A 17917-nucleotide genomic window follows, 5' to 3' on the forward strand; every position below is an offset into this window, starting at 1 on the left:
TTTCTGCTCTTTAGACTTCTGAATACAGTAATTCTACCCTTCTGCTAAGACAACAGGGCACTGAAGAATCACTGGCAAAGTTCATAGCTTAACTCTAAAAGTGAGACTTGTTTTTAATTTTTTGGACTTGGTCTTTTGTGATATGAGACCTGTCAGGCTGGAACCAATTTTGGCCTCTGAGTAGCAAATACATCTGTGTATTCTGGGTTAACGTTTCGTTAACCAATCAGTAATGTTTTCTACTTCAATTTTAAAATATAAGCAGTAACATTAAAAAATCTTTTTTTTTTTAACTTTCATAATGCTTCCTTAACCTGCCTGCCCTATCCTTCTGTAAATTCTTTCTACAATTAAAATATCTAGAGTCATCCATTCACGATATCTATTACGGGTAACATAGATCCCCTCCTCTCTGGAAATCTTCCCAGAGCTCCCATTCTAAATGCCATGGGACTTCACAGTCTCCTACGGCCTTCCACATTCTCCTTGCACTCCTTTCATGTTTGCTCTAACATCCCCTCTGCTCTATGGATGCCAACTGACACCGGCATTTCTGCATTTTCTATTCCATGACCAGACTGGTGACAATCCCCTCCTCCCTCATCTGAGACAGTGGCCCTCTTTCTTTGTTCTCAATGGAGGGTATTTTTCAAATCTTTTTTTTTTTTTCTTTCAGATTCACCTTTTTCCAGGGCACCTTTCCCGAAAAGGAAACCCCCTTTTTAGATTACGTCACCAAATTTTATTTCTAGCTATGTTGCAACAGCCAATCTTCCTAGATAATCATTTCAGCTACTGGCTAACTTATTTTCTGTACATAATAGCCCCCTTAGGAACTAGAGCTTTTTTTACCTACGTACCTTGAGTTTCCTGATTGGGCACCAGGTAAGCATTCAATGAGTTCATTCCACTGAACTTAAAAGATCAGCATTTCACAAATGAAGAAAGTGAAGTAAAATAAAAATAACTGAGCTATCTGAATCTGAATATAACCCAGTGTTTGTGGGTTTCGTTTCGCTGGTTTTTTGATAACTCATCTATCTATAAACATAACCCATGTTTTGGCACATTTAGAATTGAACTCCTCAAGAGAGAAGGAGGGCATTAGGATTTCAGGCAAGTGCACCTATTTGGTGGATAAAATTCACTCTTTGAAGGTTTTGGTATTGGCTGTGTTATAAATACAAAGAAATACTGCCTGATCAGCAATACTAATCTTAAGGGATGTTATGACAGGAAAGTAGTAGTCTCTGGAGGCCAGCTGTGGCATTTGGAGCCAGAAGCCTGGATACATCATGCAGAAGGCATAGACTATATTTGGTGACGTGACTCAACCTAGCCAAATATAGGCAACTGATACAGTGTGACTCTGGGGAACTACACTACCAAATTTTACAGCCTAGAAAAGATCCATACTCCAACTAGGCAATTCTATGCTCGGCATTTGCAAGTTGGAGAGAACCAATATTTACTAACCAGACTAAGAATTGCTGGGGGGAGGAGGTGCTCAAAAGAACAGTATGTACAATCATATTCTTTTAAGACACTAACTAAAGTAACCTAGTCAATGAGATGAAAGGAGAAAACACTAGAATGAAATACTTTCAAAATTAGATAAAATAAAATTTATTTTCTAAAAAGTAACCCAGATACTATTGCTACTGATGATTCAACAGGAAATGATACAATGAATGCTGCCATTTCAAACACACAAACAAATACCGAGAAATATCGAATGTTCTACAGTGCTATTAGATTTCACGCTATGACCTTCTCTCTTTCAGAGTCATGCCAGCATTGTTGGCAACATGGTGCAGGCTAAGGAACCATAATAGGGGATAATTCTGCAAGGCTGTCCACAATACAGCCACGTAGTCCTAAAAAGTGACAAGCAGTGTGAAATTCTAATTTTTTTTATTGACTCACACTATAAAATCTTAGATACTCCAAAGAAAAGGGAGGAATTTTCAGTGGACACCACTAAAAATTTCTAACAGGGAAAAGATAAGTACGGGCTTAGGCCCATTTCTAAGGTAGATCAAAGATTTATACACACAATACACACACACATGTATACACACACACACACGTTTGTGGTCGTTGTTTAACTAGAGGCGCTCCTCCTGCTTCTGCTCCTGCTAATTTCCTTTAGTTCACGTCTCGGTAAGTCAAAGCTACACTGCCATAAATAACTTTTTAGAGGTGCACCACTTGCCTTCCCACATCTGCTGTTTTTACCAAAACTGCCTGAGACTTGCAGCCAGATGGCACTGTGGGGACCTGGACAACGTGTAGCAAAGCTCAAGAAATGTGTAATAAATTCAGTTTGAATACCAACTGTACACTTAGACAAATGCAGAACACATATCAATATGAACTAATAAAAATGTGTTCGATATGTTCTATCATTTAATAATATAAAGATAATTATTTTTAATAATTTATTCTATTGCCCTAAAAATAACTCCCCAAATCAAAATCAGTACCCTTATTCTACCTACTGACTTATCTGTGATACAACCAACTTCCAGTAAAGACATTTCTAGGCAAAAAAAAAAAAAAAACACGAAGGAGGAACTGGCCAGAACTGACATCAACAGGAGAGTCTTGCCCCGTCTCCCAAAGACCCATTTAAACTACACACACACACACACACACACACACACAAACACACACACAGACACAAAGTTTAGGCTAAACAAAGCCCTTCTCTGGGACAGATTTGTCTTTCAGTTTAAAAGCCAGGGCTTATAAAAATACTTGAATTCTCTTGCCTATCTCTTCAGTTCATCTCTCCTCACTGCCATTTGCCTTCCCACATTAGGTACTCCAGGCATTCTAAACTACTGACCCATGAACTTTTACTTCTGGGTTCCTCCCTCTGTGTGGAACACCCTCCTCTCTCTCCGCCCCCAACGTCTCACCATTCAAGCCTCCACCTTTGTGCCCACGGACCTTCTCTCTTAGGCCTCACATGCTATGGAAAGTCTTCCCTGCCCCAAGCCACCTGCTCTCTGGTTCAGATAACCCTATGTGCTCCATACAACACCCTTTACACTTATTACACTATATTTAAATTACCTATTTCTAAACCCTCTACCTCTAAGGCAACAAGATCTTTGAGGACAGATTTTGGGTCTTGCACCCCAGAGCTTGGGGCAAAGAAAGGTGCTCAATAAATAGCTGCTGAACAAACGAATGAAGCAAAGGCAGCAACTGGTGGTCTCCCTTCCACGGAGCATGCAGTGAAAAGGGCAGAGTCAGATCAATCCCATCTTGTGAGGTAGGTCAAATTACTCAGCTTATCTGAACCTCAGTAAAACAGGTATTTCCATTTACTTCACAAGGCTGTTGTGAGAATTCATGAGACGATTTTTGCAGAAAGCCCAGAAAAGTCCCCAGTATACAGTAAGTGCTCAATTAATATTAATTTCTTTTCTCTCTCCAACTATAAGCCAGAGATAACCAAGAATTTTCCACTTGTGAGAGAAAGAAAGAGGAAGGATTCCTTTCAGCCAAAAAAGACCCACACTGGAACCCTGGAGCAGAGAGTGGCCATCCGGGGGATTTTTCAGCTTCAGAGAAAGGAGAGTTTGCTAGCACTCTTGGGTACAAAGAGGGAGATAATTCTTCTCTGGAGGAGAGAAGGGGAAAAAAACCTAACTCATTTTTTAATAGCCAAACTGGCAAAGTAGCAGAAGTATTTTAGGAAATGAAAACTTGAAAATTCAACTTAAAAATCTTCCTTTTAATAAAGCCAGGGAGGATCTTCCTTTTGTCCCAAAGGCTCAGATTTAATTTTTCAGTTGTGATATGGTAGTTGAAAAAGACTGTAACAGTGGCAAAAGAAAATAACATTTATCTATAAGATAAGTGAAGTCAATGGGATATGTTTCTACAGATTGTGGAAGGTTTTATACAAAAGAAGGATGGCTTTGACTATAACCCAGGGCAGGTGCAAAGTTGCAAGATCTAAAAGCATCTAAGAATTTCAGGCAGAAAGGAATGTCTAGATAGAAACTAGCAAAGAGATGACCCAATTAAGGAATTCAAAAGATTTCCTACTGCCAGTAAACCTAACAACAAACCAGCAAGCAGGAAGGCTATTTTTATCCCTGCCAGAGGCCTTCTGACTCTGGATGCTACATTTAGAGGACAGAGCAACAAGATAACTTGCCTTAAGAGGATGTTATGATACCAGAGATTAATGACAATTTTTTCAAGCTTTAAAAAACGAGGCATAGTTTTTGTCCAACTAAACCAGCCAAAGCCAGTTAAAAAAAAGAAATGGATAATATAATGGAAAGAAAAGTAGAAAAACAGAGCAACAGGAACAGAAAAGTTTTAAGTAACCTAGAAAAAAGCCAAGGCAATAAATTAAAATTCTCCTACCTTGCCAAAAGGTTGATTAAAAGAAACATGTTACAAGAAACACATTTTAAAAGGACCAGTGAATAAACATAAAGAATTGTAGGACTGGACCCAAGGTAAAAAGGATTTTGAGAAATGGCTCCTTGTACTGACATGACCATAAAAGAAGATCAAGACAAATTTATGAAATCCCTAGGGACTATCAGCTAAGTTGCCTGCAAATTATAGAGAACTTTAGAGATAAGAGAGAAAAGCTGCTCTTAAAATGGGTTACTGTAGTCCAAACCCCAAAGAGCAACCAGCAAAGTCACTAGTTGGCTTACACACCTATTATCAACTCTAATCACTTATTTAATATAAATTCTGTTGACTTTATTGAAGCTTAATGAAGAATGTGCTTGAATTTCATACCTAATCTAATTTCACCTTTTGTTACTTCTCAAAAGGCCCAGTTCCTATTTTCTCCTATTGGTACTTAAGGCACTGAGTCTTCCTCTTACTTATCAGCCTTCAAAACTCAACAATAAACAGGCTGTTCAAAGATATCTGCTAATTATTTGGAAGATAAACTCCATGAGGTCAGGAGTCTTTGTTTTCAGTCCCTGATATATCCTCAGAGCCTAAAACAGTGCCTGGCACACAGCAGATGATTGATATGTATTTGTTGTATGAATGGCCTGCCATTGCTTTAGACTTCGCATAAATATGCAAGGTGGTTCTCAAAGTGGAGTGAAGATGGGGTGGGGAGGGAGAGCGGTATATCTGAATCACTTTGGGAATACACATGCTCAAGTCTCATGACAGACCTGGTGAATCAGAATCAAGGAAAAGAATAAGCCAGTTTGGAAAAGCTCCCTCAGTGGTTCCATTTGACCTCCACCCCCAATAAAGCACCCTGCAATAAGAATCTAGCAGGTGTGAGATCTGAATCTTTTACAGAGGATTATGATAAAATACAGATCTTAAATTCTGTACCTTGTCTCCTAAATAGAAATTAAGAAACTTTAATGCCTACTCTCTGTCTAAAGCATACTAAGACAAAAATGTTTAACTTTTTTTTATGTTTGTTTTCCTGTTAAACGCTACACAGTAAATACCTAAGCTATTGAACCAGGAGCCAGAAGCTGTGTGCTCCTATCTTGATCCTCTGAGTACCAGTTAGCTGAGTGACGTTACAGAAGCTGTTGTATCTCTCTGAATTTCAATTTCTTCAACTGTAAAATGGAGACCATAAAACTCATATAAAAAGTTAATGTAAGGATTTAAGTTAGAGATAAGTCTCAGAAGGGGCACAAAATAAAAATCAGAGAGACGGTATCAGAAGTAAGTGCCCTTTCACTTGGAACTGGTTGTTAACACTGCTTCCTATACAGAATGTCCAGGTCTACCGCAAAAGAGAAAAACGTAGACCAGCATCAAATGCGTTCTTTGATCTACTACTACCTGGTACATGGAATATGATAAATGTTTGTGGAACCAGAATATAAGCAGAAGCTAAAATGATATTTCTAAACCATGCTGCTTAAAGAAGGCTATCTCCCCTCTTAACAAGGGCTGCCACCTTGGTGCACCCTTCTTGTCCTATGGCTCCCCCTGCCTCCTGGCGTTGTGCCGGATGTAGCCTAAACAGCCCATACTGCTCAAAGGGCAAAAAGACAGCTTCAGATGTCAGAGACAAAGCTCCAAAATGCTATTTGGTGGAGATAAATAATCTAGGATATGGTAAGTGACCTCCTCACTCCTCTCTGTCCTCCTCCTCACCATTTCCTCTATTAAATTCCTTTCTATGTTCTTTTTGGTAATGGGGAACATTCTAACGGCAGGAGATTAAAGCAGAACAATGAGAGAAGTTCTCTAGGGCAGTGTTTCATAATCTTTCATAATTATTAAGACCTACCTTGATCAAAATATTTCAGAGAGGCTCCCCACCATCGTAACAACTGAAGCTCCCAACCCCCACTCCAGTGAATACTACAAGTAAAACAACAACAACAGAAAACCTTAATAATAAAAGGCTACTCTGAATTAGCAACACCTTTTCATGTATTTTAATTGTATTACATCAGCATCTACATGCTTTTGGAAGACAGTCATTTACATAAATGACATGTCTAGCATCTAACATATCTATCATGCATGGTCCTAATGGGTTCACAGGCCTATCAAATAATTCCCACGGCTGAAGAGGCCTGTGGTCCACAAATTGAGAACAGAAACACTTCATGAGGCCAAGTTTAAACAACTGCTTCCTAAACATAGTATTTTTAGGCCTATCTCAAGAAGAACAGATGCAGTCTAGACACAGAGTCTTCACTCAACTGACTCAAGTTGATTGATTTCTGGTATATCCCTTCTACATGCTACTCAATACTAAATACTGCCACACTCAAACACATGAAATTCATATGCTACTTTCAGTCATTAAACTATAAAAATCTTCAATTTTGTCACTTAGGAGTAACATGCCAAAGAGACTGTATGGAATTGCTGATAGTAACTTAAAGATCATTAAGTTCATCCCTCTGTTTATCGGTAAGGAAACCAAGATCTAGAGAGAAGTGACCAACCTAAGTTGTCATAACTGCTAATGGCAGAGCAGGGTTTGAACACAATCCTAACTAAATGCTTCTCTTTTTTATTTCTTATAATTTGGGAAAGTCTGTTATAATCTAACAACTTCTGATCATTTACAATAAAGAGATCAAGTGGCTGATTTAACTATTTCTATTTAATTAACCATGCCAGACATTTATTATTTGGACTATTATAGCCAGTAGAAATTAGGTGTTTTTTTTTTTAGGTTCTTTATACTTCAATTAATCATGGCCGCTCTTCAGAATTAAGATTTGCACTTTATTGTTGGTTTCTCAAGAATTAAAAAAGGGCCTTCTAATTGGTTGATTCCTCCTTCTCTTTCCCAATGTATACCAACTGGCATCCGCCCAATTGGATTCCAAAAAGCTTATGGAACTGCTTTCCTTTCAGAGTTCCACTAATGTTCTTCATTGACTGGTTACCAGGTAATACCCGGGATAAAACACAGCCCTCCTCTAGAATGGAGCACACTGGTGTGGGACTGTACTCAGATTCAGTCGATTAGACAAAATGAAGCCCAGAGGCAGCCTGGCCATCGCAATATCTGATTCAAAAAGCAATAATAACTAGTTTAAAACTAATTAAAGAGGATTCCTTTTGCAAATTTTTACTGCTGAATAGCAAAAAATTCACTGAGTTTTTTCTCTTTTCCCTCTTTTAACTTTGGTAGTGAAGACAGTGGCAATACGAGGAGAAAAAATAAGAAGAGGGTAGAGAAATTCACAAATCAGGCATATCAGCTGATAAACGAATCAACTGCATACAATATTCAGGTAGAAATTCCATGCGCATCAGGAAGAAATACTTTTGTGGCATGATTCTGCAACTATTCTGCCCTTCCTATTGCTAAATTGAATGCAAAGAGAATCTTGGATATTTTTATGACAGCTATGAATCAGGTGGCAGGCATTGCTTCCCCTCCCTCAAAGTCAGCAAATAATGTATTCCAGGATTATATAACAGGATCAAGGAAAGTCTTAAGACCTTCACAGACAACTCCCTATTGTATGACTCCATAATCAAAAGGGCTTTCATTATGCAGGTATTAGTATATACGGCTGTTCTAGTAGCTGTCAGAAAATGAGATAGCAAGTCACTTCTCCATAGGATTTTATAATATAGAAGGAAAAAAGAGAAAAATAATAAGTGACACCATCAAAGGTACACGATATACTATTATTAATTTGGATGTGGCGCATGAACAAAACGGATCTCTAGAAATGTTCTGGACCTCCTTCTACTTTTTTATACTGTAGGAAGGGCCCTAATATTTAACACTTACAAACGGTTGACAAAGTCTGAAAACCTTACTACTTAAATGTCATTCAGATTTCATTTCTGAATGGAAAATAATATTATTATTGTCTGTCCATATGGTAACACCTATTATTATTAATGTGAAAATGTAAAACATTACAGAAAAGCACGTGTTAATTTGCTACCTGATTGCTGCTTCTTTTCTGATTTGTTATTTCTAAGTGTTAACTGTCACATAGTTTATTCCTTTACCAATGTATGCCCTGAATATGTGTCAAACAAAATTAAGTCACAACAGCTACAAAATATGTGAGCCTTAATACAATTGTAAAGAAAAAAAAGTTAATGAGTTAAAAGAATCTTATAAAGAAATGTTTAGGATCTTTAGCCTTCTAATAACAAAAAGTTTATTGTCATTTTCCCCTCTGCCCTCCTTTACCCTCACCTCTCACCCAGGTATAATCACAGTTGCAACAGGGTTTTAAGAGGAGCACTCAATTTCCAAAGACTCGAAAGAAGATGCTTTGTGCTCAATGTTCAGGTCTAAGATAAGGGGTCTGCTTCAGTAATTATGGACCCACATCATGGATGACATAAGTCAAATTCTCCCTTTGTGACAACTGCTTATATGATTTTCAGAACAAGTAAAAACAAGGGTCAGTATTCTATCACAAATGTGTGGAGGATAGAGGGCAGAAGATCACTACTTTCTACTCACCAGTACATGTTATGTAAACAAACTGGGCAGATGAGGATCTGGACAAGGCACAAGAAGCGATCAGCATGAACCGAGTTGGTTTCAGTTCAGAGGCTAGAGTAAGGAAGACTTCACTCCAATGCTATGAGCACATCAGCATTCACAAACATCACATTTTGTCCTCCCAGACATTTCCCTTTCCTCTCCTCCTCTTAAGAAAACAAAACAAAACAAACAAAACCAAAAACAGCAGCAATCCCCAATCTGAAAAAGTGTAGTCACACTGTTCAAAATCCACACCTTTGTAAACTCTGCCTACACAGTGCTGTGACGAGTTCAACAGATCCTGACCAGTAGTAAACCAGAAAGGAGACAGTGGTTCACAATTCAGAATACACCCTGGCCCAGTAATATGACGAAAACCATGCCCCGATACTTTGCCCTCTTCGTCCTCACAAAGGAAGTTACCTCAACACGAAGCTCGGGTCCCATCCTATGGCACAACTAAGCCAAGCAAAAGAGAAAGGCTGTTTAGGATGTTCCATTTCAGCAGCCAGGAAAGGGAGACTGCAGAAGGAGAGGAAACCACTTCATTTCTAAATAGCTACACACAAAGGTCACTGTAGCTGAGTTTAATTGTATTCTTTACTATGTACCTTACCCCATTACTCATGAGGCTTCTAGAAGTAAAGCAATTTTCTACTCTCCAGAGACCTCAGCCACTCCCCTGCTACGCTGCTTCGAATCACTTGGTATCATCCAAACAGAGCACGAAAAGAACCGGCGCAGCTCAGGGAAGCTCCCGTCCGCTTGCAGAGCAGCTGCCCAGGGGACTCCGAAGCCTCAAGACTTGTAGTATTTACAAATCTCCCAATTCACCACAAGACATCAGATACCATGTAACGGTAATTTACTTGGATGGAGACTTTTGACTATGAATCCAGGTAAAATTAAAAATATTAAAATAAAGAGTAAAATTAGTTTGCAATATCAATTTCTTCTTTATGGTGCTTTGTACCAAGCCCCATTAAATATCCCTTAACGGAAAGTGTCCATCTAATCCCTTAAAAAGGTGAGGAGGGAGTGGGGTGCAGAGTGGCGCATAGGCACTACTCAAACTGCCACAGGCAAACTGATTTAAACAGAAAAAGGTTAAATACTATAAGAAGTTATATCCCCCACCACCATTATTTGCAATAAATCATTTTAATGTTATAGCAACAGAACTTATTTTAGTAAGAGTTCCTTTTGTTTTTTAAAATTTTATTTACTCCAAAATTCAGATTTTCAACTGAATAATATTAAATTTAGTCTTATTTTCAGCAACTTTCATAGGTTTCTAGAGCTGTGTCAGTCTACATAAAGTCAGCGTACATCTGTTCTAAAACATCTGTATTAGTATACATCTGTTCTTTAAAACAGAACTACGTGACTGCAATTTATAGGAATATTAAGAGAACTGTGTATCAAAGAAAAATTGAAGGTTTCTTGGTTATTATTTATGGTATCTTTTTTTTAAGTAGCACTAACTTCATTCTCCCCCTACTGTAAAGATATAGAATTTAAATAATTATCCCAACAGTCACTTTCTTACAGTGACATAAAAAAATCTTATATAAAATTAATGAAACAGGCTTTGTGTACTAAACTTTCAACTGAGTTTCATGATTTTCTTCTAGAGAGATTATTATAAATTCTTTTGCATAGCAACAAAGAAAAGAGGCACAGATGGAATCATCACTTGCCCACTCATTTAAGCATTTGTTTCAAACAAATCCACAGCAATGAAAAATAGTGGGGGAAGGGCCCCCAAATTTAACGTGTAAAGAAAGAAAAAAATATCAAAAGTATTTTAAAATGCAAGGTCACAATACCTTCAGCAGTCAGGAATTAAATATGTAGTATTTTTGGAGTAGATCCAGCTCTTAAAATAAATTCTTATTAAATGAATGCACGAAGCAAGTGAGGCAGTAATGTCTAACTGTATAACATACTCCCACTACTTACTGTCCATATGCAATAGGTTTCTTGGGCACCATGGGGATATGTAAAAGACTGGCACTTCAAATAAGTTGCATTTCTGAATGCAATCATTATTGCTTACATTCAAATTAAGTATTTTAAATGCCTGAAACTCAGAGGGATTGAGGTGGATATGTTGAGTTCCTCCTTCCAAAAATTGAAAACAAGACACATTCTATAACAATATGAAGAGAAAAAGACTCCAATTTCACAATATTCTGAGGAAAAATCAGAAGATTTTCTGACTCATAATTTAGTTAATTAATATCTGAAGAACAACCATAACGTTTTGACAGTTTACAGATTGCCTTTGTTCTCTCAATAATTTTGCTGTCTCATTTGGCTTTCTAGTGAAATGAAGCAAATTGGATATTAAATTGTTTTCATATATAGGATGTAAAATACTCAACCACTATTATGAAACTGTGGATTGTTCTACTCCTTCTGACATCTGATAATTTTCAGGTACTATTTTTTGTCTCTTTATTCCAGTGCTGTCTCCCTCTGCTTCCATTCCATAAACGACTAATTCTTGGTTTGCATCTATATTCCTTTATTCCCGTCACACACAGGAAAGAAAAAAAAAGCTCCTTAGTCTTCAGAGGTCTTTCCTACTATACACTGAATATAATACTGCTTTATGAATCTTTATTTCACTGTGTCCAACCTATGCTTCAGAAGGCTGAAAACAGATGTATTCGCATTTGGTTTTAATCTATTTCATGCTGCTCCGTTTCTAAAAGATAAGGACCAATTTCACAGTTGATAAAAAACACAAATAACAGTAAGACACAATATTCCCCAAATAATCATCTGAGCATCTACAATAGTAAAAGATTTTTCTGTCCAAGTGAAAAAAATACTTGATGAGCCTAATAATATTGTAGCAATGCACAAGCTGCCACCTGGGAGATCAAAATTCAAAATTGGTCTGTAGCGCAGGGTCTTAGCTTATGAGACTGGGTGTGCAGTAAAGAAATGAAATCAGTCTCTGGGGAAGAGCTTCTGCAGATTGTCACTGGCGTTGGTTACGGAGAAGGCAACACAATTTCGCGGATAAAAATAACATACAGACATTCCAGCTGATCAGAGAAAGGCCTTGGAGATAAGGTAGAGGGAGGACCTTTGTACAGGGAGAAAATGATAGCAGCCTTAAAATTCTTAGAAAAACTACTGAAAAATAAACTGCAAAAAGGGTAATATAAATTATGAAATTAAGGCTAGGTACCCCTTTTGCACATTTGTTAAAATGTTAAAAAAAAAAAGATAAAAGGTTTCCAACAAGCCAGTTGGAATCAACAACACATTCATAAAAAAACTCAAAAACTATATGTGAAGGTTCCTAAGCAAATTAAGCATCTTGTCTGTTGATGGCAAAAATAAAATTTTTAAACTCAAATATATTAAAAATTTTTTTCCCAAAAGGAAAATGCAAATTCAGTTTTCTGTTTTTTTTTTTAATTTAAATGAATAATATAGCCATATCAATTCATTCAACTTGTAGTTCTTCCATTAATTTTAGGCTTTATTATTTAAATACATACACACAAATCACATTTCTATGAGGAATTGCAAATGAAAGATAAAAATGAATGAGGTCATTTGTAATATAGTTTATGAAATTATTTTTAAGATAAAATGAGCCCAAATATAAAATTTGCCTCCATATGGTAGAGTCTTTTTTAAACAATTCTCAAATTAATTCTTTTAATTGAATTTTTATATTTTATACTTCTTTTTCTGAGAGGCATATGATTCTCTACCAGTCTCAGAGAATTAATGCCCATTTTCTGTTCTCTGTTTCTAAAGAAGCAGAGCACATGAAGAGGCGATTTATTTATTTTCAAAATGGACAAGCAGGTTTTGTATACTTATTTTAAAAGGATAGTGTGTTATATTTTTAAAGATATTTAACTTTTATTATCACCTTTAAACAAAATCTCACAATAGAACCACTGTTAAAATCAAGCATAGTTCTCCTAACAGCTATCTAAATCAGAAGCGAGTTTGACAAGAAATAAAGTATTCCCCTGAGCAAAAACTACATTTTGGTAGCGATAGACTACAGTGATATAAAGTTCATCACCTTGGCTTAAAAAAAAATCAAGCATAACTACAGTCTGGCATTTTAGGACTATGAACTCACCTGTGAATTCTTTATTGCTCTTTGAAGGAAAAAATACACAAAGTTCATTTAATATACTTAAGTCACCTTGGCACTTAAACTTAAATTGAAACTGGCTTTCTCATTTGATAAGCATGAGAACAGACTTAATAGATGTTTAGTAATAATCGATAGCATTTATTGAGTGTCTCCTATGAACTAGGCAGTATGCTGGATTTTATACATACATCATAGTATTTAATCCTCAAACCACCACAAACTGTAGCAGCAAAATGGCGATTTAAATTCAGATCTTTCTGACTCCAAAACCCATGATCTTTCCATTCTGCCATACTTCCTCTTATAAGTCACAATTTTATAAAACCTTTATGTTAATCAGATTTAATTTTTTCCGTTATCAAACTTAATTTTGATTACCCCTACAGAATTAGCCTGAAGAAACTTAATTTAGGTAAAAATTGGTAAGAAGAAATTAAAAAGGAAAGATAGAATAAACGCAGAACTGGACACAATAATCTAACAAACTAGGAGAGAGGAAATAAACCTGAGAGAGATGTCCTGGCTGTTATCTGATCAACCAAAAAAATGCTACTGTTAATCCTGTTAGAATAAGGTGTGCAAACTTTTATATGTAACCCAAGGACTAGTTAGAGCCTTGCTCCTTAGAAGCATCACATAATAAATTATTTATATCTGCTGCTGTTTGTAAACTGTGTTTTCTCTGATAAAAGAAATAGGCACTTCTCATGAAAATGAGTTCTAATTATTTATTATCCCTAGTATTAGTACATAAGAGGTTCTCCAAAAAAAAAAAGATTGCTGAAGGAATCAAACACATTAAGAACAAACAAATGTCCTTTAGCTATTTTTTCTGTACTTGAGTTGTAATTTTGAAATAATTACAGATTCACAGCAAGTTACAAAAAAATAGTACGGAGATTCCAGGAACCCTTTATCCAGTGTCCCCAGATGGTAACATCTTACGTAACTATAGTACCAAACCAGGAAACTGACATTGGTACAATCCACAGACCTTATTCCAATTTCTCCTTTAGCTACTTTTTAAGAGCGTGCAGTTTTTGTGGTGCTAGAAAGGGCCTTAGACTCTCCTTATTTTTGTGATGAGAAAACAAAAAGGGGTTGAAGAGGCTGAAGGACTACCCAAAGTCAGAGTCCTAAGAAGTGGCAAAAAGAAAGCCAGTTCTGAGAACTCATCTTTCCTCAGAAAGAGAGTATGCATCCGGATTAGAGGCATCCATCAGAGTTCCATGAGGAATTCCGTAAAGACCTTCAAAATATTCTTATTTCAAAGTTATCTCATCAGATGGATGTGTATTTTTTCACATATTATTTTTCATCTCTCCAGACCTCAAAAAGCTTTCCTTGTTAAAAAAGTTACCATTATTGGTCTGTTGAAAAATACTTAGAGTTTTATTGCATCTGTAATATGATAAACCAAACTCAAAGGAAAACTAGGCCCTGCTGGTCACCACTTGAAACAACAGGGTGACTTGCTTCTTTGCCTTTGAACTTTGACCCCAGTGCAAAGCTGTGTCTGGCAGAAAGCAGGCTCACAAACACTGAATGAATGAGTGAATGAATGAAGGAACGAACCAACAACTCAAGTGGGATGATAAAATATACCAGACATTTCAAATTACTTAAAAAAAAAACCAAAAAGCCCTCTGCTTGCTAGTAAACTGAGATTTTTGTGCAGAAAAATACTTTATTTTGTGGGGTAGTTTTCATAAAATCACAGCTGGAAGAGTCCTTCGAGAACATCTAGTCTGGTAATTTTCAACCCTGGTTACATGTGAGCAACACCGGAGACATTAAAAAACATGCCAAGTCTCACCCCACACCCGGGATGAGGCCCAGGCATCTGCATTTTATTTTTAAAGCTCCTCATTAAAAGCCCTTTATTATGAGGGTGATTCGAAGTTCCTTATTATAAAGATGAAGAAATTGAGGCCTAGTCAAACTCAAATGTCTTAATCAAGACAACACAGCTAGTTAGTAATAGAATTGAGCCAGAATCCAAGTAGTAATAGCACTATTTTTTTCTTAACATAATAGATAAAACAACAAAATCTCATTTTAACTTTGAAACTGTTGGCCATTTTTTAAAATGTGAAACTAGGCCAAAAAATCTATCAACATTTGAACTCTTTCTAGCGTATAGTCACTGTCATGGGTGGACAGACATACAGGTTTGAGGCACTGAGCAGTTTTTGCCAGAGATATAAAAAAATGAGGTGTATGGTTCGTGTCTTTTCAGTTAACTGCTCACCCTTAGCAATTAATACTCTTGCAGTTCTCCTAATTGGTACTGTGATGGGCCTACAGTGGATGTCCATCAAATATGTCTTGATTTTTTAACAAAAAGAGGTACGTGTATAGAATTGATGGAACTGACTAGATACAAATATGAATCCATAATATTTGCCATATTGTTCATCAGATCACGGAGGTAATACAAATTTTTAACTATTTACTAAAATCAAATAGCGACATTTAAAAAATTACCTTTAATCGAATCATTTTCAGCTCTCATTATGTCAATGAGTGAACTCTCCAGTGAGTGCATGTCAAATGTCCTGGGACGATCCTGTAAACACAAACAGCCACAAACCACTTTTAAAATAGCATTTAATTATAAAAGAAGACAATAAGCTGCATTCGATAGGACACAGATCAAAAAGTGGCAATTTTACTTCCTCTCTGTGTAAGGCACATTACACTCAGCCTCTGTATGGGCGGGTTCTGCATCTGTGGATTCAACTAACCATGGATGGCTGTGTCTGTACTAAACACGTACAGACTTTTTTTCTTGTCATTATTCCCTAAACAATACAGTATAACAACTATTTACATAGCATTTACATTAGGTATTATAAGTAATCTAGAGATCATTTAAAGTATACAGGAAGATGTGCGTAGATTATATGCAAATATTACGCCATTTTATATAAGGGACTTGGTATCCGCGGGAGTCTTGGAACAAATCCCCCTCAGATACTGAGGGATAACTGGACTACACGTTATTTTTAACACTTAGAAAACATCAAAACCACAAAAGTAAGCACCCAGGACTCAGCAAAGAGTGATTTGATTTCTAATAATAATTTCAATAAAAACATTACTTTTACTAATAAAGCAGAAACAATTAAAACTAATTTCCATATAGTTAAGGACGTTAAATGTAAAAATAAAATTCATAGTCTTTCTCTGACACTTAATATTGCAGTGACATGGCAAAGCTTTCCAAACTTGTTCCAGCAGTTATCTAGTCAAGTGGCATCCACATGTGCTATTTAGAATAGCTGTATTTTTTTACAACCCAAGGTTTGAAAACAGTCATCAAATGTCTGTAAGACCACTAAGTGGCAAAGTATTCTTGATTTTTCTCATTAAAATTAAAAGGAAGAAAGGGTGTGGAGAACACTGCTGGTCTAAACTCTGGCTTAACAAAATGCATTTCAAGAGTGGGTGAAGAATCTTAAAATATACAAGGACCCAACTGCTCTGGCATTCTTCTGGATAAAAAGTACTAGCGATAACTAAAACTTAAAGTTTAGCTTGATTAAGTGAAAAGTAGGAGATGAAAACACTTTCAAATTAAATTCTGAGAGGAAATAGTAAAACATGTTTCTGACTCATCTTAAGAATAAACATGTACACACACAAAGACCACAGCAAGAATATTAAAGAAAAAGGGGCTTCCAAAGGAATTTGAGAAGAAGGCTTATATAACCTTTTCTTCAATTATGTTTTCTCTTACATCACTTTATAACTCAAAGCTTTGGCTTTTTAAAAAAATTCACCTAATTTTACTCCCCCGTTTTTTTAAAACGTTGAGATCTCACTTTTCTACTTTCCTAGATAACTTCTAGAACCTTAAGGCTGATAGAGGATGTCCTCCACTCAAGAGAGAGCACTTTTTGATCAATCTGACATTTCTCCTCCGTCCTCCCACAACACCACTCACCCAGTGCTATTATTAAACTTCCCTGAAATAGGGACCATTCCTCCTGACCCCACCTCACCACCTAGACATTCAGTAATGTTCACCAAGTGAACTGTTTTATGACACAAACTTGTTTACCTCTGCAACTGGAGGAGTCCTAGGGCAGTTACATTTGGATATAATCCAATATGTAAAGTAGAGAGTATTACAGTTTTTTCTGGGGTGGTGGGGGGATGAAGATGGTTTGGAGAGCTGGTGCTTAACATGCTTAACATGCTATGCTGCTCAAAAGCGGTATGACTCACTCTAGAACATCTTGCCCACTTTTCCTCCTGATTCTTTCCTAGTCATCCTCACCTCCTCCACACGGTCTATAGGGAGGCAGGAGGACATTGGCCAGAATTAGAATTTCTAAGGGTTAGCATTCACAAAAGGGAGAGACTGTTCTGTTTTTATCCTTCCTTACCTCAAGCACTGAATTAAATCAAAACCCTTAATGCATATTCTTTTGGAGACAAAGTGGATTTGAGGCATAACTTGAGAAAGATGTTAATAACAAAGTCACACTATCTCATTCTACAGGAGCTGATCTGTCCTCTTGTCAGCAGACTATGAACCACACTCCTCACTGGGCCACCCACTATCTCCATCTCCAATGAATCAGTCTTGGAGGCAGTACTTCCCAGTGTCTCAGTTCACCTGCCTATGTTCTCTGACTGCCAGCTTCCCGAGGGCAGGAAGTACGTCTCACATCAAATGTTCCCACTGCACATAACTCCAAAGGGTGACTGTGCCGAGATATTCATCTCCTCAGCCCACAGTAGTGCCCAGACAGCCCGATGTGGCAGGAACTCCCTAGCAGATGATTTCTGTTTCAATATTC

General features: G+C 36.9%; 1 protein-coding gene across 4 annotated transcripts in view; it reads right to left on the reverse strand.

The window, feature by feature from the left end:
- The window catches only part of CPEB4 (cytoplasmic polyadenylation element binding protein 4), a 63008-nt gene that overhangs the window by 29211 nt on the left and 15880 nt on the right, over positions 1-17917 (reverse strand). For all 4 annotated transcript variants that reach the window (XM_087429400.1, XM_014786098.2, XM_087429402.1 and 1 more), the window contains exon 2: positions 15594-15675. In XM_087429400.1, the coding sequence (XP_087285526.1) occupies positions 15594-15675 (82 nt within the window). The remainder of the gene's footprint in view (positions 1-15593; positions 15676-17917) is intronic.

The sequence above is a fragment of the Ceratotherium simum genome, chromosome 4 (assembly GCF_057802395.1).
Source record: "Ceratotherium simum simum isolate JZ-2026a chromosome 4, ASM5780239v1, whole genome shotgun sequence".
Classification (NCBI taxonomy): Eukaryota; Metazoa; Chordata; class Mammalia; order Perissodactyla; family Rhinocerotidae; genus Ceratotherium; species Ceratotherium simum.